This window comes from Balaenoptera ricei, chromosome 6, assembly GCF_028023285.1.
Source record: "Balaenoptera ricei isolate mBalRic1 chromosome 6, mBalRic1.hap2, whole genome shotgun sequence".
Taxonomy (NCBI): domain Eukaryota; kingdom Metazoa; phylum Chordata; class Mammalia; order Artiodactyla; family Balaenopteridae; genus Balaenoptera; species Balaenoptera ricei.
This window is the reverse complement of record NC_082644.1, coordinates 116,548,456-116,569,859: the sequence shown is the minus strand read 5'-3', so window position 1 is coordinate 116,569,859 and position 21,404 is coordinate 116,548,456. Positions and strand designations below refer to the sequence as shown.

General features: G+C 57.3%; 2 protein-coding genes across 11 annotated transcripts; one reads left to right on the top strand and one right to left on the bottom strand.

Moving 5' to 3' along the window:
- Positions 1–64: 64 nt before the first annotated feature.
- NTMT1 (N-terminal Xaa-Pro-Lys N-methyltransferase 1) lies at positions 65–20,845 on the bottom strand. Of its 10 annotated transcripts, none has more exons than XM_059925806.1 (7): positions 9,162–9,321; positions 4,838–5,140; positions 4,054–4,114; positions 3,518–3,779; positions 2,890–3,103; positions 1,826–2,078; positions 65–979 (listed from the first exon to the last, which is right to left on the bottom strand). In XM_059925806.1, the coding sequence occupies exons 5-7, from the start codon at positions 3,049–3,051 to the stop codon at positions 723–725; spliced, it is 672 nt and encodes a 223-aa protein (XP_059781789.1). In that variant the 5' UTR covers positions 3,052–3,103; positions 3,518–3,779; positions 4,054–4,114; positions 4,838–5,140; positions 9,162–9,321; the 3' UTR covers positions 65–722. The 10 variants fall into 10 exon arrangements, with proteins under 10 accessions (XP_059781789.1, XP_059781788.1, XP_059781790.1 ...); XM_059925805.1 differs by having other exon boundaries at positions 3,541–3,779; XM_059925807.1 differs by lacking the exon at positions 3,518–3,779.
- Positions 12,134–18,599, top strand: C6H9orf50 (chromosome 6 C9orf50 homolog). The gene is made up of 6 exons (XM_059926694.1): positions 12,134–12,193; positions 12,302–12,423; positions 15,935–16,095; positions 17,613–17,775; positions 17,929–18,036; positions 18,402–18,599. The coding sequence occupies exons 1-6, from the start codon at positions 12,134–12,136 to the stop codon at positions 18,457–18,459; spliced, it is 672 nt and encodes a 223-aa protein (XP_059782677.1). The 3' UTR covers positions 18,460–18,599.
- Positions 20,846–21,404: the final 559 nt, after the last annotated feature.

Sequence of the window (21,404 nt, the reverse complement as noted above, 5' to 3'; positions counted from 1 at the left end):
GCAGTTTTCAAGCAGCACAACACTGTTGTCCCAGTAAAGAAAAGCACCACTCCAGACTGGCGAAGGCCTTTCCAGTACAGGGGTTCACCCTTTTATTTGTGACTGAAAATGCCCCCTAAGGAGGAGCCACAAGGCACAGCCAACAGGGAAGCTCCAGGCCTCTCCCCTCCCTGCAGGCTGTTGTGGCGATCACGTTAAGGGCACGAGGGCTCCATCGCCAAATAGCACTCGGAACGTGGACATCCATCCACTGCACCACTCGGCAGGCACCACGTAGGCTCAGCGCAGGCAGGAGGGCACTGAGAGCCGCAGGCTCCACCGGCCCAGCTCCGCTCCCTTCCCCTCTGGAGGTATAAAGTCCTCAGCAGCCGCTTTAATGGTTACTCTCTTCCTCTTCAGCCAGCCAGGCCTGTGGCAGGAAGGCCAGGTGGTGGTACTGGAGAGCAGGGAATCTCACTTCTGATGGGATCGCCGGATTCCCACGAGGCGAGCACCAGGGGCCCAGGCAGGGGTTGCACTCAATGTCCCATTCAGCAGCACCCCTCCCAACTGGGTCCCCTTATGCCTTTTTAATAAGAGTCTGTATAGTGAGTGGACGGCAGACAGGTGTATTTAGCGGCCCCGCTCGACACTCCCGAACCGCCGAGGTTGAGCTTGTGGACCTCACCCGGCTGCCAGCCCTCCCCCACCCCACACTGGTCCCTCTCTCCTGCCAGCCCCGCTCATCTTAGGGCTAAGCTGTAGACATGGTAGATCTCGTCCGGAAGGTTCTCCTGCCGCTCCTGGGCCAGGAGGCTGAGGCCCGCGCTGTGGACGATCCTGTGGACCACGTCAAGGTCCCGGCACACGCTGCTGTCCACATCGTCCAGGATCACGCCCTCCTGGGCCATGTTGTCTTTGATGACGATGATGCCGTTGGGGCGGAGGCCCCGCTTGCAGCGCCGCAGGAACTCGGCCAGGTGCTGATCGGTCAGGTGGCCTGGGGGAGGCAGAGGCCGTCACGAGGGAAGGATGCCAGCCCCTCCACGCCACTGCGTGTCCACTTGCTGAGCACTTATCGGTGCTGAACACACAGGGCCACTGGCTTTCAACAGCCCAGAGGGGTTTACCAAACCCCATTTTAAGAGGAAACGGGCTCAGAAGTCACCTACCCAAGGGCAATCACAAAGTATGCTGCTGGGATTTCACCCTGACTGGGTGACTTGCAGGCCGTGCCCAACGCCTACACTCCACCCGCCCCTCCTAGGCCTGGATCAGCGGAGTGTACCAAACAGAGTTCTTCCCTACGTTACAACTCCTAACAGGCTTTTGAGGACCACAAAATACAGGGCGAATCCAGCGTGTTCCCCGCAGGCCTGTGCCGCCCACCTGGAGGAGGTGGCCTGCTGCTAGGTCGGCAGCCTGAGGAGAGCACCCTGGGTACGCCGTCAGGCCAAGTGCGTGCAGGACCGGATGGTACACCAGGGCTCGCTCACCGCGAGCAGCAGAGGGGCAGCCAGGGCTTCAACTTTTCCTCTTACTGAAAACCCCTTCTTTATGAAAACTCATTTCCACATTCTTTGAATGCAGTAAGTTATTGATAATTAAAACTTTTCAACAAGAAAATCTGTGCCCAAATGGGTCACAGCAGGTATTGAGCTGAAACAAAACATGGAAGCAAATGAACCTTCTCGGTGGAGTCCTGGGGAGTGCAGGGAGGATTCGAGGGACCCCCGCCGGCCGCCTCTGCAGCAGCGCCGGAGCCTCAGCTCCCAAGGCCTCGGGAAGCCCGGCCTCTGCGGTGGGAGACGTGCAGGCAGGCGGAGAAGGGGCGCGGGACGCTCACCTATCACCCACTGGATCCAGATAACGTCGTAAGAGTGAGGCTCCGGGCTGAAGTCCTGGAGGCCGCAGCAGAAGAAGTTCCTCACTCTCTTGCCCTCCTCACCCAGGTAGGTCTTAGCCTTGAGCAGGAAGTCCTCCGTCACGTCCACCATGTCCACCGCTCCGAAGAGAGGCAAGAGCAGCCTCTTGGTGATCCTTCCAATGCCAGCGCCGCAGTCCAGGGCATACGAGGTGCCCGTCTTGTTTGGGCCTTCCTGAAAAAGCAGAGAAGGCACTGACTATAAGGAAGGGTTAGACAGCCAGAGGGACCCTGTCACTGCGAAGGGGCCTTTCCTCAGGAGCCCCTGGCACTACTCAGATCAGGCCTGGGCACAGGCCGGCAGCTGGCACTGGTGGGCCGGCAGTGGGCGTAAGCACAGCACAGCCTTTTTCTGGGCCACATGTTTCTAACATGAAAGCCAACCTCCACTTAGGGGTGTTAACTCAAATAGGTGCGTTCATCTCCTGTCACTCCTGAGACCCCATTAAAAGGACAGCAGCAGAGAGAGAATAAAGAATTCAGGCAGCGAAAGGAGGGAAGAGGGCACTCAGTGAACAGATCTGGGAAGATGGAACGCGGGTAGAGCAGGGGGCAAGCGGCAGCCTCGGTGTTTGCCGAGGGACAGGCAGGGAGGCTCCGGCCACGGCGATGCCAGCCTGGCACAGAGGAGGGTGGCAGGGCAAGGAACTAGAAGCCTGTGTTGGCAGAACGGCCAACACCCACAGCCCAGATGCTTGCAAAAACGGCAGGAGAGCAAAGGTTTTGCCTCTGGAAAAACAGAACCGTTTGTGAGAAGACTGCTCCGTTGCGGCACCGAGAGGCCCCAGCGCGCCAGCCGCCTCCCGTCGGGTGACCTGGAGGCAAAGCCTGTGAGCCACCCCGCCCCACCCGCGCTTCAAGGCCTGGGTCGCGGACACGACGGGGTGACCCTGCGGCGGCGAGTGTGAAGGTGGCGCCCCACGCAGAGCAGGCAGCGCCACAGCGCCACAGCCTCTCCTCCGGGAGAGCACAGCAGCCCTGCCTACCCTCAGAAACCTCTGCAGGAACTTCCGGGAGCTGCTGATGTCGATGCTGGAGATGTGGCCGTACCCCCCGAGCATGCCGTCCACGGTGGCCGGGACCTCCTTCCAGTACGTCTTGGCCTTGGAATAGAATTGTTGCTCGTCCTCGATCACCTCACTCGTCATGCTGTCGCGAGCCACGTCTCTGCTCAGGCACCAGACTCAGCAGCGGCGTCCCCTGAATAAAAAACGGTTGGAAGCAGCCAGGTTGAGGGCCCTGGGCTCCCCGCATGCTTCTGCTGGTCACACGATCTAGCCTGACGCAGAGGAGTGGCCAGTGTCCCCCAACCTGCTTCTACCCATTAGAGGGCACTGCCTCCCGTCTCTTGCATTCAAGTCATTTTGCAAAGCTATCTTCATGTCAGAGCGGGAGACCCAGAGTCCTGGCTTCTAGTTCTTTCCTTACCCTACATGACACCTGACTCAGTGGCTTCTGAACCCAGGGTACAGAGAACCCCGATCTACACTTACGAGAAAGGAAAACAAAGCAAGGAACCCAAGCCTCCTACAGCGGACATTCCGGCTGATCCCAGCAGGGCCCAAGGAGCCCCACGCCTCCCTTCCTCTGTCGCGAGCACAGAAACAAGCTCACTGTGGGGTCCAGTCCACGGTTACCCATGAGCCTGACTCTGTGCCAGGTGCTGTCTGTGAACAGGGAGACGGCCAGGCGGATACACACGATCACGCATGTGTGAGGGCTGCGGAGAGGTACGAGGTGCTGGCAGAGCACAGGTGTCAGGAGAAGCGACACACCAGCTAACGTCAAGGATGAGGAAGCGTTCGCTCAGCAACGAAGAAGACTGCTCCAGGAAGACAGGAGCGTGCGCTGCCCTTCCAACGGGAAACTCGGGGTCCTAAGGGTCATATTTACTAGTTCAGACTTCACGCCAAAGAGCAGCGAGCTGGAACTACTCTAGGTGAAGCAGGGAGTGGCCTGGGATGTGTGCTTCTGGAAGGCTGTGTTGGCAGCCGCGTGGGCTACAGGGGAGAGTGAAAGCAGACGGCCGGGCCCCGATGGCAGAGCAGAGGCCCACCGCGAGCGCCGCATTCAGCCAGCTGGGCCACACCACGTGGGGGATGGAGGGTCACACCTCTCCCGAGGCACCGCGCTCATCTACAGACGCTCACCGTGTGCAGGGCTGTTCCAGCTGCTGTGAGGCTTGTCCAGATAAAGTTCAACACCCAGAGGCTTACAGCAGGGGAGACAGGGAAGAAATGGAACCAACGAGAACACGAGACAGAAACGAGGACTCTCGTTCAGCCAAAAAGTGCTATGGAAACTTGAGGGATAGAGGAGTCCCTTCCGAATGGCAGGCGGGGCAGCAGCCAAGAGAAGGCCGGGCCCGGAGGACAAGGAATGCTCTGGAAGGGGACAGGGACAGAGCGGAGGTGGCATGGCACGCGTGCCACACAGAGGGCTGGGGCTGGCCGGGCTGGCTGCAGTGTGGACAGAGAAAAGAGTGTGGGAGGTGAGCCCGGCCTGGCAGACGGGGGCCTGGAGTACAGCGCCCTGCGTGCAGCCTGGGGCCGTGGGTCCGGTCTGTCAACAACGGGAAACTGATCAGCTGAGTTTCTGAAGGGCAGGGCTGTGCGGGGACCCAGCCTGCGGGGGCTGAGTGGCGGCAGTGCGGGAACGGCAGGGCCGTGCCAGGAGGCAGAACGCACTGCGCACTCTTCGCTGGCCACTGGACCCTCACGACTCAGCGCGGCCCAGGCACCCCACGAGCCCCGCGTGGAGGAGGGAGCCGACGCACACGGTGGCATCCTACCCAAGGTCAAGGGGCCCGTGCGTTCGCCGAGCCCTGGGCCTTCCCACGTGGGCAGCTGATTTTCAACACAGGGTTCCACTTAAGTGTCACCTCAAAGAGGCCTTCCCTGACCAGTCTAAGGCGCCTTCCTCCAACACGCTTACCCAGTCCCCGTGGTTGCTGCCTTCCGAGTGCGTATTTCTAGTTGAAATGACACTGTTTACTGACCATCTGGCCTCCACTGGAATGGAAGTCCCCGAGGTAGGACCTTGCCTTTTCACCACTGCGTCCCGGCACCGAGCCACAGGAGTCCCTCGGTGCAGGGGTGAAAGCCCCCCGGTCCCCCAGGAAAGCTGTGCACGTCTGTGCTCCCGGGGGGCTCGCTCCGCCCCCTTTACAGTACTCCACGGGGCTGTAGTTAAGTCACTGACCTCCCGGTATGGTCCTCAAAAACAGCTGAAAACCCCCTAAGACCGAGAAGTGCGTTAAGAGCTTTAAGAGAAGTAATAGAAAAGTGCCCTGAGGACAAGCATGGGCCTTCGACACGTAACTTAGAGACGAGAAGGAGCGAAGGGGAACAGAACATGGGAAACGCTGAAGATTCTCACTGCCATGTCTGTAGTTAGCCTCCAACATACACCTGTACTCTGAACTTGTCCTGGAACACAAGGAACCTTCCAGAAGCAGCAGGCCCACCCCAGCCAAACAACTCAGAAACGCTGCTCCCTGATGCAATTCCACTTCTGCCACGGCCAGCCCTTTCTGGAGACGCCAGCCAGCCAGTGGGGGCACCAGGGGTGGGCCTGGCCTGGCTGCTGGGAACAGATGGGAAGGGGGCCTCCTCCTCGTGCCCGGACCCGGCTCCTTCTGTGGACCCGGGCATTCCCCAGGAAAAGGGTCACACGCTGGCCTTCTGAGGAACAGAAGGGAGCCGACAGCAACCACATGCCCCACCAGGGCCGCCCTGAGACCTGGACTTTGCCACTGTTTCCACCCTCCGTAGACCCCTTCCACTGTGCCCCCAGAGACCCCTGCTCCACCCCCTCTTCAGGTTCTTGAATCAGCTCTCAGACGGATCCCCTCCCTTCCCTGTTCAGGTGCAGGGCTTGGGACTCCAATGAGGACGGTTCCAGTTACGGCACCAACCCAAGAGCCCTTTGGGGTAACAGGCTGGGGGGGCCTCAGTTCTAAATACTGCCCCCCACCCCTGGCTCACGGCAATGTCCCACACCCGTGTCCCAGCCCCTGAAGCTACTACCCCCAGCCCACAAGGAAGAAGTGGCACGCTGCTTGTGAGAATGAACTCTTGTTCCAACCTTGAGGAACATGACAAGCAAAAGAATGTGGAGACCTGCCAGTCCCCAAGAATGCCAGCTGTGGCAGAGTAACTGTCACTGTAGCTCCCTGAGAACGGACAGGAAAGGGAGCCACCAGCTGGAATGTTACCAGGGAACTTTACTGGGTTTGGGGGCTGCCTATGTGGATGCGGTCTGAAAGCCCAGCCCCTGCCACTAGGCACCGCAGCAACCCTTTCCCAGCCCCTCCGCCGTCACCCAGCAAGGACAGCACCAAAGCCGGCCACACAGCAATGTTCCCACTCGGACGAGCTCAGCGAGTTCGGCCCTGTCTCCCTCACACAAACATCTGGTTTTGTATTTGTGTCTATCTCCCCACTGGACTGGGAACTCCTTAGAAAGCAGTGGCGACACCCTGAGATGTATCACTGTATTTCGCTTGCGTCTCATGTAGCTCATAGGTATTCAACAAAGTTCCCTTCTGATCAGATGAACAGAATAAATCCGGGGCCAGACGCTTCCCTGGCTGTACTCTCTCTGCCTATCCGTCTGCCTTCCCTCCCAGGAGGCAAGCTTCCAAGGCCCAAGGACACTACATCATACACCGTTAGCCTAACACCTGCTACAAGGTGGGTGTTTACTAACTGGTTGCTGAATGAATCATAGAAGGACCTTTGTGCGGCTAGTCATTCTGCACTTTTAAGAAAATCCTACAGACAAAAATCGAATCATTCAAACCTGGTATCACTGAAGCCCTTTACTGACGATACAATTTTTTGCTTTACCAAAAGCCTTACAACATGATTCTTTTAAATGTCAAGGTCCCCCGAATAATCCAATTTACAAGAATTCCACTTACGGGGAGATTCTAGGAACAAGCCAGGGGAGGCACATCTAGGCCAGGAAATGGCAAGTATTACTTTGACATTTGTTCTAACAGCTTAGATTCATTAGTAAACATGACTTCTGGGGCCCTGTGTACACTTTGCCTCCCAGCGTCCAGACTGAGGTGGGCAGGAGGTCCCTAGGGGTCAGAGGGAACGGCAGGGTTGTCAGTCAAACGGCAGGAAGTCCTCCTACACTCTGTCCAGATCACAGTGAGGAGCCGCACGGCTGCAGGGATAGGACAGGGGCCTGGGCGGTCTGGCTTCGTGCGCTCTGGGCTAGCTTGGAGGGAAAGTGGAACCCTTTGCTCGTGGGGAACTTCTGCTCCTCAGCAAGTGGAATGTGCCTGTGAATCCTTCCTGATCATCTGGCCCACCTACCCACGCCCCCTCCAAGGTGTTTAGGGCCACCGCGGCCAGCCGCCCCAGCTATTGCTCTTCTCCCAGGATCCATGGGAGAATGGTGTTGGAACTGTCACCATCAGGCTCTGCAGGCCCATCTCATCCTCCTCATTTTACCGGTCTCTACGGAAAAGCCTGGAAGCATCTGGAGGCAAGAGCCTGCCTGATGTTACCTCTTCCTTCCCACACCCTCGTGGACAGGGCCTGTTCTCCCTGGCTCTGTGTGGACAGCCGTTGGACTTCTGAGAATGGAAGGGTGTTCTATGAAAAAGAAAGGGAGGGAGGGAGTAAAGAAGACCAAAAAAAAAGGGGGGGGGGGCGGGATTTAAAAACAAAGGCTCTGATGAAGTTGAACGAACCAGGTCTGAATCCTGGCTCAGCTTCTCACTGGCTGTGTAAGCTCAGATAAGACACAACCTCAGTGAAGTGTCTTTACCTATAAAATGGGAACAGCAACATTGACTTTATAGGAAGGCTGTGATGATTAAACGTGGATATAAAAGCGTAAAGTGGGGCTTCCCTGGTGGCGCAGTGGTTGAGAATCTGCCTGCCAATGCAGGGGACACGGGTTCGAGCCCTGGTCTGGGAAGATCCCACATGCTGCAGAGCAACTAGGCCCGTGCGCCACAACTACTGAGCCTGCGCGTCTGGAGGCCTGCGCACCGCGATGAAGAGTGGCCCCCACTTGCCGCAACTAGAGAAAGCCCTCGCACAGAAACCAAGACCCAACACAGCCAAAAATAAATTAAAAAAAAAAAAAAAAAAGCGTAAAGGGATCCATACACTGCTGGGCATGCAGTAATCTCAAAAGTCTCTGTCAAATGAGAGTCTCATCAATTCTCTCTGCCAAGTGTGAAGCTCTAATGAGAAAATGCGCTGAAAGGCCCTATAAACCAGAGTGTTGGCCACACCTAAGGGATTATTACTGTTACTGCTGGGTGGTCTTTCCAGTGACTCAGCTCTGCCAATCGGCAGAGGGGAGTGAGCTTCCCATCCATGGAAGCACGGAAACCCTGCTGGTTTTGGTGACTCTGTCTTTGTGATTCTACGGCTTCTAGTCTCCACCAAAGCATTCTACATGTACTCCAACCCTCCCACAGTCCCTAGTTCACAGAGAGAAAAACCATTCCACTCATGGAGTGATGCACACACACAGAAAACCAGCAATAGAATAAGGACAGAATCCAGACTTCTGACCGGGTCAAGGCCCTAGTTCTCCCGGGGTTCATCCCATCTCACTGGGCAGATTCCATACATCCAGACCGTGTGCAATACTGCCCAGCCCCACCCGCAAGGCCTCTGACACCAGCTGGTTCTATGCCTTATTGTACAAAGAAACCACGGTCCAGAGAGAGATCACACAGTTGATGGGCAGCAAAGCCTGGGCCTTCTGATATGGCAGCCTCTCTGCCAACAGGCTGACCTTGGCTCCAAGGGCTTCTCGCGGCGGGCTGTCTTTTGAGCGGCACCTATGTTGACCCCTAACTGGGGTCGGGTCCAAGGTGAAATATGATAGCAACGCCTATGTAACCGGGCACTGCCCTGTGCCGACTCTGATCTGAGCATTTTACTGAATCCTCACACCCACCCTCCTAGTGGGTGCTCTCCTTACCCGTTTCTCACAGGGGAAACTGAGGCTCAGAGAGGGAAAGGAACTTGCTGCGGCGGGGGCCGGCGTGGGCGAGTGCCCTGATCAGGCTTGGGGGGCCTCGGCCTTCCTCCTCCCACCCCACCTGGGGCCCCGGGCCGGCCGGCGGCGGACCTCCCCGGAGCGCGCACGTGGGGCCCTGCCGGCTCGCGCCCGGGTCACGTGAGGAGCCGGGGCCTCAGGGCGCCGAGGCGGTTGGGGGCCGGGGCCTCCCCTCTCCCGGCGGCCGCCGTCCCCCGCTCCACCTCGCGCTACTCACCCCACGCGGGGGCTCCTAGGACCCTGGAGAAGAGGACGGGGAAGAGGAAGGGAGGGCGGAGGCGGCGGCGGCGGCGACGGCGGCGAAGACCCCACCAGCCCCCGAGCAGCTCCGCCTAACCTCTACCAGACGCGACACCTCGCGGCGCGCGCCGCTTTTGTCCGCTCACGTCACTTCCGGGCTCCCGGGGGCGGGGCCGCATCGGGCTCCGCCCCGCGATCGGCTCGCCCCGCCCCGTGGGCTCCGGACCTAACTCGAGTACTGACCCGGGAAGAGCTTCCCAGCTCTAAAAAGCCGCAGCGCCGACTCTGTCCCGCCTCCAGCTTGTGCACCAGCTCATTTGGAGGCGGCAAGGCTGGACTTTTAAAGACGAGCGTTCTGTGGAATTTCCACTCGGTGAAAAGGGGAGGAGGAGCCTTATGCAAGCCTTAATCCCACCCATAACAATTAACATCTTAAAATATACAGATCAAAAAGGAAAAAAAAGGAAGAAAAATACCCTTGACAGTGCCAAGGGGTTGCCACTCCAAATAAGCAGAGCAAATCCATGAAATTTCTGTTCCCAAAAGGTTGCCCTCCCCTAGGCTCCTCCCATACACAGAAATTCTGGAGAGGTCCCTGAAGCAGCCTTGATGGAAATGAGAGTTTGCAGGTAGGTAGACCCTGTGAACCTTTCCAAGCCTCAGTCTCCACTTCTGCCAGATAGATGGAATGCTCTGAGGGTTAAATTTGTGGGATATTGTGCGTCAAGCCTTCTGCCCTGTGCTTGGAGCCAGCTCTCAGTAAATAGAAGCTGATTCATAATATTCATCACAATATTCATCTATGTCATAATATTCACAATATTCATCATAAGTTCTTTTTTCCTAAACTGACATCCTGGCTTAGATTTACAGTGCCTTCCTCTGGGCGTTGCACAAAGGAGGGGCTTAAAGTGTGTTTGCTCTAATGAAGTGAAAGCTATGGGGGGGGGGTGCCCTGAAAAGCCCCACATGCTTTTGAGTCCCCCAAAACTGTCCATATTATGTGGCATCCTCGCTAGGGCACTGCAGGTCAGACTTGGTTCCCCTGGCCTGGGCTCCTCTCCCAAGCTTCATTTTCAATGTCTCTACGGCAAGGGGATAAATCTTGGGCAATCTCAATCTGGAAGTTTCTATAATCTTTGGGGGGCAGCTCTGAGCCTAGCTCTTTTAGGGGTGCCTAAAAATCCACCCCTACCTTTTTTTCCTGTCAATGGAAGACAAACTCCCTTCCCTACACCTGGACTCCAAGGCCTTTCCAGGTCTGGCCAGTCCACTAACCTCAAAGCCTCTTGCATCTCTGAATTCCCAAGCCTCGCACATAGTAGATGCTCAATAAATGTTTGCAGCTGGAGGCCTCCTTAGGAATCATCTAGGTAGTCTGGTGTTCCTCATCCATTTTTTAAAAACTCACATACCCTTAGAATAAATATAAAAATTTCTCACCTTCCCCACTCAATATTCTGTCTTCCCAAGGAGGTATGTCCTTCCATTCCTGGTTGAGGAGTATTTGCGGAAATATATTACATTGTCTGGGATGCCTCCTCCAGGCAGACATCTTGTAATTTGAATTCCAAAGTCATTTTTTTCATTTTCAAATTGTAAAATCCTACCAGGCCAGTGAAATTACTGGTCCAAACTACACTCGTCCCCCTCCCAGCCAAGAGTCACAGGTGGAGCCCAACAGTCCATTTTACCATGGAGAGAAAGGAGCGATTTATCCAGCACCACACAGCAAGCAGGAACAGAGCATGGACTCACAACTGGTTCCTCGTAGTTTCCAGGCCCACCGCATTCTTACTACCCAGCCTTCTATGGAAGTTCCACCTCCAAAGCCACCCAGCCCAAACATGACCCACCTGAGCCTCCCAGCTCCAGAGAGGGTAGCTGAACCCAGGGCCCTCCATCCCTGGCTTGGGCCTGACTGCCCTGGCCAGGGGTCCCACGCTCCCTTGTGACTGCAGCCTTGGCATCCTGAGCACAACAGCCCTGCCGTCTGCCCCCAGCCTCAGTGCCCACTTTGCCTTGGGTGAGGGGTGCATCATAATGACCCTGAAGAGACCATGGAGGCAGCAGGGAGGGGCCAGCAGATGGACCAAGCCGGGAAGATGGGCTCTTCCAAGGAGCAGCCCACCTGGTAGGGGGCTCTAAATTCAGGGGACCGTCTCCGGCCCCGCCCCAAAGCCCCACTAGGGTGAGTGTGACACTAGAAACCAGCTCAGAGCTGACAACAATCTGGGAGTGGGGTGTGGTAGGGAGGAAGCAGGCTCTGAGAACCCAGTGTCAGAAGTTGGGGGTGGGTCTGGGGCTCTGTCTCCCAAAGGGGGAGTTTGTTAAAAATATGTCTTGCCCCACCCCAGACCTCTGAATCGGAATCTGGGGCATCTGTATTTTCACTAAGCTCCCACCCAAGGGACTCTGGGGCTCCAGAAGGAATGGGCAGCTGCAGGGCAGGTCACCCTTTCAAGCTGGTTCCAGGTTTCCCAATTCCCACCTCAGCGCTAATAACAGTAACAGCACGTTGAACACTCCAGATGCTAAGTGCTCTCTACCATGTGGTGCGGTTTCATTCTCACAAAGGAGCAGGCGCTGGGTTATCCCCATTCTGCAGATGAGGGCACTGAGAGCAGTTAATTAATTGGCTTGCCCAAGGGTACAGCTAATAAGTAGTGGAACTGAGTCTAAATCCTAAATAATAATTTTAAAATATAATAACAGCAGCAGCTAGGCTTCGTTGAGCACGTACAACGTGCCTGTCATTATTCTAAGCCATTTACATGTGCTCGCTCATTTAAACGTCACAGTAACTCAAAAAGTGGGTACTCTCACCGTCACCGTTTTTCAGGTGAGGAAACAGAGGATCGGGACAGAGGAAACAGTAGCCTGAAGCCACTTACTGTCTGGCGAGCCAGGGGTAGTAGCCCCGAACCACGCTGCCCCGCTCCGGGCGCTATGGCCTGGAGGCTGGTCTACGCCCTCCTCTCCACTTCACACGGCACCGCCCCCACTGGCGTGAGGATGCCCTGAGCTGGGCGCAGGGCCAGACATGCCGCGGCGTCGCCGCAGCTCCTGTGCCCAGCAGGTGGCGCCCGAGGGGCTCCCCGGCGGTGGCGATCGCAGACGGAGAGACCCGCTGCTGCCGAGGCTGCCGCTGCCCGAGCTCCGAGCAGCCTCTGGCGCGGGGGCCTCCGGGGGCTCCAGGGCTTCGGATGGCGGCGCCGAGTGGTGAGAGGCCCTCGCGTGTGAGTCCTCGCACTCGGATCCCGGGGTGGGCGTCAGGCGCCCCCGGTCGCGCCTGCCCGTCCTGCCCACCGTGGCTCAGCGGGCGGCGCGGAACCGGACAGGGCTGAGGTCGCTGCTGCTGCCGCCCATGCTCTTGGCCGGCGAGACCCGGGAACCGGCGCCCCGGGCCTGGACAGTGCAAGGACCCCCGCAGGGGCTCGGCCAGGGAGAACCCCGACTCTTTGGGCGACCTCCTAGGAGAGTTCCCCCCGCAGCCGGTCCCGGCAGTTCCTGCGCCAGCTCAGGGCTGAGTCTGCGGAGCAGCCGCGACCACCGAGGGAGGCCCCTACGGCCCCCACGGGGGGAGCTGAGTCATTTCCGGTGGGGGTCCCACCACCTGGCATAGAATAATGGCAGTGTTAGCAGAGTATGCCTGGCAGAGTCCTGGAGATGGCAACCACCCCTTGAGGGCGGGTCTACCACTGCCCCTATTGTACAGATGAGTAAACTGAGGCCCAAGGCCATGCAACCAGGAAGAGCCTGGTAAGGATGGTCCCCAAGAGAAGGCTCATAACTATTTCCACCTCCTCCTGGCTCCCAGCTTCCTCAGCATCACAACATCAAAGGGGTGTGTCAGAACACTCTGGAAGTCCTCCTCAGTGTCCCCGCTACTCCTTCCTCCCAGACCTGGGGTAAGTGTCAGTGACCTGCTGGTGGGGACAGGGTTGTCATCAATGCTCTGACGATGGGGGACCCTGATGACTCATGCCAGGTGTGGCCTATTTGTCTTCAAGGGGCTAGTCATTGTACTTCAAGAATAGTCTTAAGAAGATTTTGCTCCATCACATACCTGCCCTAGGGCCCTTCAGGAGAGATCACTCACAATTCACCACGGTCGAGAAGACCAATCAGTGCGTTATGGGAGGATGGGGTAGGGGAGTGGGGAGAAAGAGCATTTCTTTCCTCTGCCTTTCACCCATGAATGTATCCATCTGTCCACCTATTCATCCATCTGTGTGTCCATCCATGAATCAGGTCTTCTCCCAAACTGTTCAAGGATCATCCATCAACATCTATGAATCCATCCACCCATTAATCAGGTCTTCTACCAACACCTTCATAATTCATCGATGAATCCATTCATATATTCATTCTCCCATTCACCCATCCACCCTTGCATACATCTTATCTGTGAACCAGGTCTTTTACAACCTATTCATGAATCTCTCCATCCATCCACCCACCCATGAATCAGGTCTCCTGTTGATCCATTAATCCACATATCCAGCCAGCCAGTCATCCAGCTATTCCCAAATTCCCACAATTCTATCCATCTATCCATGAATCCAGTGATTGATCATCTACCAATCCTTCCATCCACTTGTAAATCCAGGATGCTATCCATCTTTAGTCTTGAAGCCATGTACAAATCTACACACTCATCTACATAATCATTCATCCACCCATGCATCCATACATGTGCCCATCCTCCTAAGATCCAATCCTTGTATTAAGACCTTTTCGGGAATTCCCTGGCGGTCCAGTGGTTAGGACTTGGCGCTTTCACTGCTGTGGCCCAGGTTCAATCCCTGGTCCAGGAACTAAGATCCTGCAAGCCATGTGGTGCGGTCAAAAAAAAAAAAAGACCTTTTCATTAATTCATCTATCTGTCCACCCACCTACCCAGCTACCCAGTCTTCCATCCTTTCAAACAACCCACCATTCATTCATCCATTTCTTCCTCTAACTTTTATTAGCTTTTACTATATGTCAAATATCGGGGGAAGTAAAATAAGGGATGGGGGTAGGAAGAGCCTGGGCATTAGAGCTTAACTGGGCCTAGATGCTGTAGCTCTAATGGAGGGGGAAAAGAATGCAGAACTAATTCCTCCTGCTTAAACAGGCTTAAACATGGATGAAAGGTGAAGAGCACTGCCCATGAGTTTAAAGACCAGGGAGAGGAAATACACTAGACATGCCATTCCTTCTCATCCTGGACCCATGGCAGACAGTACTAACTGATCACAGCACTTTTCCCCCACTGAGCCTCAGAACCCTTCCTGACACAGTGCTCCAGGCAGACACCACCAGTGGATCAGAGTAGGTGCCAGAAATGAAACACATTTGCCAACCCAGGAACTTTAAATCAATCAGACCAAATAAACACACTACTTCTCACAAGATATAATAAATAAGAGTATGGAACTCATTATCTCGAATGTAAGCAACAACAGGGATGGATACCTTCACAGTGTTTCACGTTCAGGAGCTAATTCTTGAGCATCTTGAGGTGTGTGGCATTCCCTGGTAGGCCCTGCTGGGGACAGCTGGGTGCATTAGAACACACGCTCCAGCAGCATTTGAGAGGAGAAGCTGAGATTTCAGACCGGTGGGCACAGCTGGGGCAAGCCTTTGGCTGGTCCTGAGGCCAGCACCAAGCAGGCATGGATAAGCAAACAGCTGTTGCATAACTAGGTCCCAATGCCTGTAGCCGACACTGTCTTGGCCATCTCCTGGATGCCTGGCTCTTCAATGGGCTTATGAAAAGCGTCCCCTCTGTGTCCAAACGGACATAAAGATGTGGTCAGATAAATGGAGTCAGATATATCAATAGGCATTGTACGTAAGGTCAAACGTGGCATTTCTGAATAACAGAGCTGTGGATGGACCAAGCAAGCCCTCCTGCAGCCTTGCTCTGGAGGCTGAAATTAATAAATGTAACCGTAACAGATCCCCTTTATTGAGCACAGGTCCCTTGCCAGGCCCTGTACCAGATGCCTCACGTAAGTTATTTGATACTCACCAGACTCTTACAAGGATGCTATTATTGTGTCTACAATACATAGTACATAATTTAAAGGGGAAAACTGTAAAATGGAGACTTGAGGGCGGTCTGCCCCATGTCACAGGACTGGGAAGGGGCCTAATTGAAATTGACGATTATAAAACAGTTCTCAGTTAGAGGTGCTTACCCTTGGCCCTGCAGACCCTGGCGGGGGTGGTGGTGCGGGGGACAGTGCTTTTCGGTCCCTATCATCTCTTCACAACCCTGTACGGTGGGCACAACAATGATCTCCATTTTACAGACAAAGAAACTCAGGCTCAAAAGAGTTAGAATTGAAACCCAGGACTGCCTGACTCCGGAGTTCATATCCTTATTGTCTCTGCTGAATTGCTTGATATATAAGAGAGCCAGCTCTGGAACCAGATTCAGATCTCGGCTCTACCCCTAACCAGCTGTGCGATCTTGGGCAAGTTGCAAAAAACAAAAACCCTCTGTGCCTCAGTTTCCTCATCTGTAAAATGGGAATAATAATCATGTTTCACAGGGCTGTGTGGGTTTGGTGGGCTGATGCCTGTTACATGCTTGAGTCATTGCCTGAAGGGCAGGAAGTGCTCAGGAGAGGCCAGCTGTGATTGTCAGGATCCCACAGGGAGCTCCGGCCTGGTGGATGTGTGTTGTCAGGGTGGCATGGGGGGCTGGGGGCTCAGGCCTTGGTCCTCCCCTGCCCTTCTCATCTCTCTCACCAGGCCCCACGCTACACAGGCCCCCAAGCTCAAAGCCGTGCTCACCCACAACTACTCGGGGGAAGGCTCAGGGCACCGCAGGCGGTGTTGCCCTTTCCGCGTGCGGTTTGCGGAGGAGACGCTACGGGACACAGCGCTCCGCTACTGGGAACGCAGCTGTGCAGGTGAGCAGACAGGAAGGGGAGCTCCAGGACTCCAGAAAGTTCCAGCCTGAAACCTGAAGAGCAGAGGCTGTGGCCCTGGGTCCTGGGAGTTAGGGACCGGCCAAAAAGCCCAAGAGGCCATTGATCCTGTGGAGGAGGCCCTTGAACTGGCCCCTCCGGAGGCTGTTAGGGTGACCTTCAAGGACCAAGTAGAGGGTCTGAGGTCCAGCAGAGGTGTCCCAAGGCTGCAGCTGTGGCCCAGGAAACAGTGGCTGTCCAGGCCTGGCCACCACGGAAGGACTTCTCACTGCCAAGGGTTCCCACACGCTGTATCTGCCCACCTCGGAACCCACAACCTCAGCCTGCAGACCCCACACATGGCCTCCAGGGGCTGGAGAAGGTAGGAACAAAGGCACCCGAAGCATCTTTTTCCCATATCCCTGAAGGCAGACCTCAGAGGCCTGGCTTGGGAGGTGCCCAGAAAGTTCTAGAAGGTCACACCTCCACGGAAGGCTGGCACTGCCTGGTCCAGCAAAGAAGCTAGGAACCAACCACCAGGCCCAGGTTCCCAGGCAGAGCTTTGTTCATGTTGGCGCAGTTTCCAGTGTTTTCTGAAGTGGGTGTCAAGAGGCAGGAAGAATACATGTCCTTGCTCTGGTATGATCTTTCCTAAGGCCTGCTTTCCCCATCTGCCCAGCCCTTTCTCTTCTCAGAATCCAGCAGTCCAACGGCCTCATCTATTTATTAAGCACCGACTGTGTGTGCTCTCAGGGAACAGCTGCCCCAAAGCCCCGCTGGGGGCAAAGCCCTCAAAATCCAGAACCTTGGCTGATTCAGAAGGAACCTGACCCATCCCCCTCAGGGTCACAGGAAGTTGGAGGTGGAAGCAGCAATTCTGCCCAACTTCTGGTTGTTCGATGGGGCAGCCAAGGCCCTGAGGACACATGACACAGCAGCTGAAAAGAGAAGCCAGAGTGCCCCCTGGCCACCCCTGCGAACACAAGGAAAGGGGGCACCTGGAGAAAGTTTCTTGGGAATGGCAGTTGGCTGGCATGGGAGACACTTCCTTGTCAGCCACTGGGCTGTGGTCATAGCCCAGAACACCAGAGTGGCGCTCAGCGGCTGCTTCCCAGCCCTTTCCATCCTCAGGAATTCGGGGTTCCTGACCAGCTGGAGGGGCAGCTGTTGGACAGGAAACACTCTCCATCCTCATAGGATTCTCTGCATCGTCTCTTGGATTCACATGGTGGGGCGACTGGCCTTCCCACTGTGGGAAATGGGGCCCATTTTGGGCTGAAGCAGGAGTAGGGGTGTGTTGGGGGGTAGGGGGCACAGCTTCGGTAATAAAGGCAGAAACAGTCATGCAGGATAGTTTTAAAACCAGAGCCTTCCCTGGAGGCAGCCAGAAGGCACTGGGAGCCTTCGGTTGCCATGGAGACAGGACTCTGCCCGATCTTGCCTGCCAGAGGGAGGAGGAGAGAGGGGGGTATAGGTGCCCCGCCCGGGTAGAGATCTCACCCGTGCTCTCTCTCCTCCAGTCCGGCAGGGCATCCTCGAGAACAGGACAGCCAGCGGGTCAGCAGCGTCGGAGCAGGTGTTCGGGAGTGTCGGGAGATGGCTGGAGAGTTTGCCCAAAGTCCTGTATCCCAGGGCCAAGGAGGACACCATGGCCAACTCATTCGGCTGGGACTTCCCTGGCCTGTGAGGCTTTGTGGAAGGGGACGGGATTCATGCATCTCCTCATCCTGTAAACCTCCGTGTCCAGCTGTGGTCTGGGCCCTTGAGGGTTCTGCCAGCCATGGGTGGACCTGGGACTCAGGGTCCACGCAGTTCATGGGCTCCTGTCCCCCTTAGGTCCACCCTGGAGCCGAAGGGCCACCTCTCTGAGGACACCTCTATGAACAGCAGCCTGCCCTTCATCCCCAGAGGCAGCGGGGGGACCTCAAAACCTTTCTGGAGCAGGTGGGCAAATCGTCCTGTTCCTGGAGCCCGAAGCTAGTGAGCAACTGCTGGCAGCCAGATACCTGGAGCCCCCCTGCCTGGTGGGGGGGTGGTGCCCAGTGGGGTGGCCAGGGCTCTGGGTAAAACCCCCGTATGTGCTCGGCTAAGGGGTGGGCTCTCAGGCCAGGCTGCCTGGGTTCAGATCGCAAGCTCCTAACTTTCGATCGGTGGGGTCTTTTTCGTGTCAGTTTCCACGTCTGTAAAATGGGGCTGACCACAGTGCCTGCCCCCTCGGGCTGCGGTGTAGAATCCCCCTGGGCCCAGGGAACCCCATCTCCTGCCCAAAGGCCCCCAAAATGCCCAGCTGGTTCTCCTTCTCGCCCTAGGAGTCCTTCCTGCCCAGCTTGGTGTTGCACACACGGTCCTGAAACAAGGCCGCCCTAAGGGGCACCAGCTCCTCCTGCCGTCAACATCACGTTGCGCTCAGAGGTGAATGGCTGCTGGTGCCCAAGCCCAGGTGTGGACACGGGTGAGGGGTGAGGAGAGGCCTTCCCTGACCCACAAATAAACACACATCCCTGGTGGCTGGTATCTGCTGTCAGGTCTCACCCTACAAACCTCTCCTGGTTGCTGGTCTTTGGGGGTCCTGGGCCAGGGGGAGGGCAGGGGCGGAGTCACAGCTGGGATGAAGATGGGGGGGCAAGGCATCTTCAGGGGTCAGGCTTGTTCCAAGTGAGCCCCTCTTCTGGGAGGTGGGAGACCCTGCCACACACCTCAAACCTGGGACCAAGCCTCTGTCAACCTAGATCAGCCCACACCTGAAACAGGCACCTGCCCCAGCCTCCCCCAGCCCAGCCTCCATCTTTGACGGGAACCAAAGGCTGCTTGCGGACCTCCCCTGTGGGGTGAGGGCATCCAGACTGTGGCCAAAGGGACAAACATTTGTCTTCTGTGTTCCCCAGGCCAGGGTCTCATCTGGTCCCTGGAGGGCAAGCATCTGGGTGGGCAGGGGTCAGATGTTTCTCTCCCACTTAGGGGGGCAGTGTTCAGAGTCACACAGGCGGTGGCGCAAGACAAGGTGGCAGGAAGTGCCTGGAGCTTTTCTGACCGCTGCACTGATCCAGCAGTGCCACCCCCATTTGCCTGTCTGCCAGGTTTGGCCCTGCCACACACCTGCGTTCCAACTGCTGGGCAAAGTTTGGCCCCCTCCCCTCTCTCCTAGAAGCAGCGCTTTGGCTCCAACCCCTCGCCAAGCCCGGGATCGAGGTCTTTATCGCCACCTCCTGGCCAGTGAAGAAACAGCCACGGAATCCACACCCAGACGCAGTGCTGAATAGGAAAGGCTGGGATTGGGGTTGGACCGGCCGTGGGGATTTTAGGGCCACGACGGGTTGTGGATGGGGGAGAACTGTTTCGAAAGAGGGCCCTGGCTCCAGAAAAGGCCACGGATCTACCAACCCTGCGGGGATGGGATGGAGCAGTGCTACCATTCCCCTTCACTGGGGAATGTAGTGGGATTTCGATCCCTGGGATGATCTGTCCCCTCCATCCCCACTTTCTGGACTTTCACCCCTCCCCCTCCCCAGTACTTCTATTTCCTGGAGAGCCTGCGGGTCCCGGAGGCCTGATTCTACCGCACCTTTTCCTCGTGGCCTTGCACAGCCCACCTCGCCCTCTCCGAGCCTCAGTTTCCCCGGCAGAGCCGCGGCGGACCCCAAACCGGCCACCGGCTGCAGCGCCGCGCCGCGCCCACGCGGGGGCAGTGTTGGCCTGGCTTTGGCGCCGCCCGGCGCGGCCGAAACTTCTCAGCCTCTTGCTAAAGGGTCGGAAACTTTTCCCCTCGCGCGGCGCTCGCGTCTCCGGCCCCGCGCCGCGCCGCCTCTTTCCACCTGCCCGACTTCGCTGCCGGACCGCGGGGCGGGGAAGGGAGGCTCCCCAACTCCCAACTTCTCTTTCTCGCTTTTTCGTTGTTCAACCAAAAAACTGCTAAGCTTGCAACAGCGCCGTCAGCCACGAGCACTGAAGATTGAGTCCCACGTGCAGCGCACAGGGGCGGGGAAGGGGGCGGGGGACGGCCCTGCTGCGTCGGGCCTCCCAAAGCGGGGCGGCCGGACAGCGGCCTCCCGGCGGGGGCCTGTCCGGTGGGGTGGGGATGGGGACCCGGCAGGCGGCCACGCGGCGTCCCGCAGCCCGGTTTCTCGGGGACCCCTCCGCTCCCCGCCCCCCCCGCCCGCCCGCCCGCCCGCCTGCCTCGCCTGCCTCGCCCGCCTCGCCCGCCTATCTTCCGCTCGCATCGCCCCCCTCGCCCCCGCCCCAGCCCTCCATTTCTTCCTTCCCTCGCTCCGTTCTCCTCCCCTCTCCTTCCTCCGCTCTCTCTTTCCCTCCTCGACAAACATGGATTCTGTGTCAAGAGGACCTTGAGCGGCAGCCCCGAGCCTCCCCTCCCGCCCCTGCCAGCAGAAACGCAGGGACACACAGGGACAGCCGCAGACAGGCCCCCGGAGACGCGCCCCACGCGCACACCACACACTCGTCGCACACACACGTCACACACGCACACAGATAGGCACCACAAACACCTCCACACCCACACCCACACGCATGCAAAGACTCACACCACGACACTTAGAAACCCCACATACTCACGCAGGACACGCGCATGTCCTCCCCAGCTAGGGTCTCCCAGCGACCGCACCCCGACATTCCAGAGTCCACGTGTTGCCTTGGAGGCCGCAGACGCAACCTCCACCCCAGCCCTCTGTAGATCTTCCCAACATGCCCCTGCCCCTCTGCAGGCAGAGCTTGAACTTGAATGTGGGGTGACCAAGAAGGGGGAGAGGAGGGGAGGGAGTGCTGCAGGGAGGGGATGGACCTCTCCCCAGGGTCCCCAGCAGGGTCCTTTTCGCTGGTACATTTCCACTCAGGGCTGGCAGGTGGCCAATCCCGCCTGGGCTCCTGGGAGCAGTGCGGCGGGAAGGCTGGGGAAGTGGCCGTGGCTGGAGCTGGTGCCCCAGCTCTTGCTCCCTACAGCCTCAGAGCCCCCCTGAATCTATGGGGGTGGGCAAGGCAGGTGTACCCCCCACCGGTCTCCTCCAGTTCCTGTCTGCCCTTATCACTCTGTGCAATAGCAGCCCGCACCCCATTCCATCTCCCACCCACACCCCGGCCCTGGAACATGGGCAGACCGGGGCCAACCCAGGCTGGGGGGCAGTGGGAGCTGGTCTAGTTTTGGGGGTGGCGGGGAGGGAGGAATGACTCCCAACCCAGGGCAGAAGGAAGTGATGGGAGAAGCAGGAAAATCTCTGCTCCTTTCTCCCAGCGGTCCCCACCTCACTGGGCCTCTCCACCCGCTGCGAGGGCATCTCCTTAGCTCCTTTGCAGATAAGGAA

Bases quoted from the DNA above. Each gene is read 5' to 3' on its own strand.
- NTMT1 (XM_059925804.1), bottom strand. From the start codon at position 3,051: ATGACGAGTGAGGTGATCGAGGACGAGCAACAATTCTATTCCAAGGCC. The intron at 2,079-2,889 runs GTAGGCAGGGCT...CTGCTTTTTCAG, and splicing joins TCCTGCAGAGGTTTCTGAGG to GAAGGCCCAAACAAGACGGG. The intron at 980-1,825 runs GTGAGCGTCCCG...TGCCTCCCCCAG, and splicing joins CTGGATCCAGTGGGTGATAG to GCCACCTGACCGATCAGCAC.
- C6H9orf50 (XM_059926694.1), top strand. From the start codon at position 12,134: ATGGCCTGGAGGCTGGTCTACGCCCTCCTCTCCACTTCACACGGCACC. The intron at 16,096-17,612 runs GTGAGCAGACAG...TCTCTCCTCCAG, and splicing joins CTGGGAACGCAGCTGTGCAG to TCCGGCAGGGCATCCTCGAG. The intron at 18,037-18,401 runs GTGGGCAAATCG...TTCTCGCCCTAG, and splicing joins TCAAAACCTTTCTGGAGCAG to GAGTCCTTCCTGCCCAGCTT.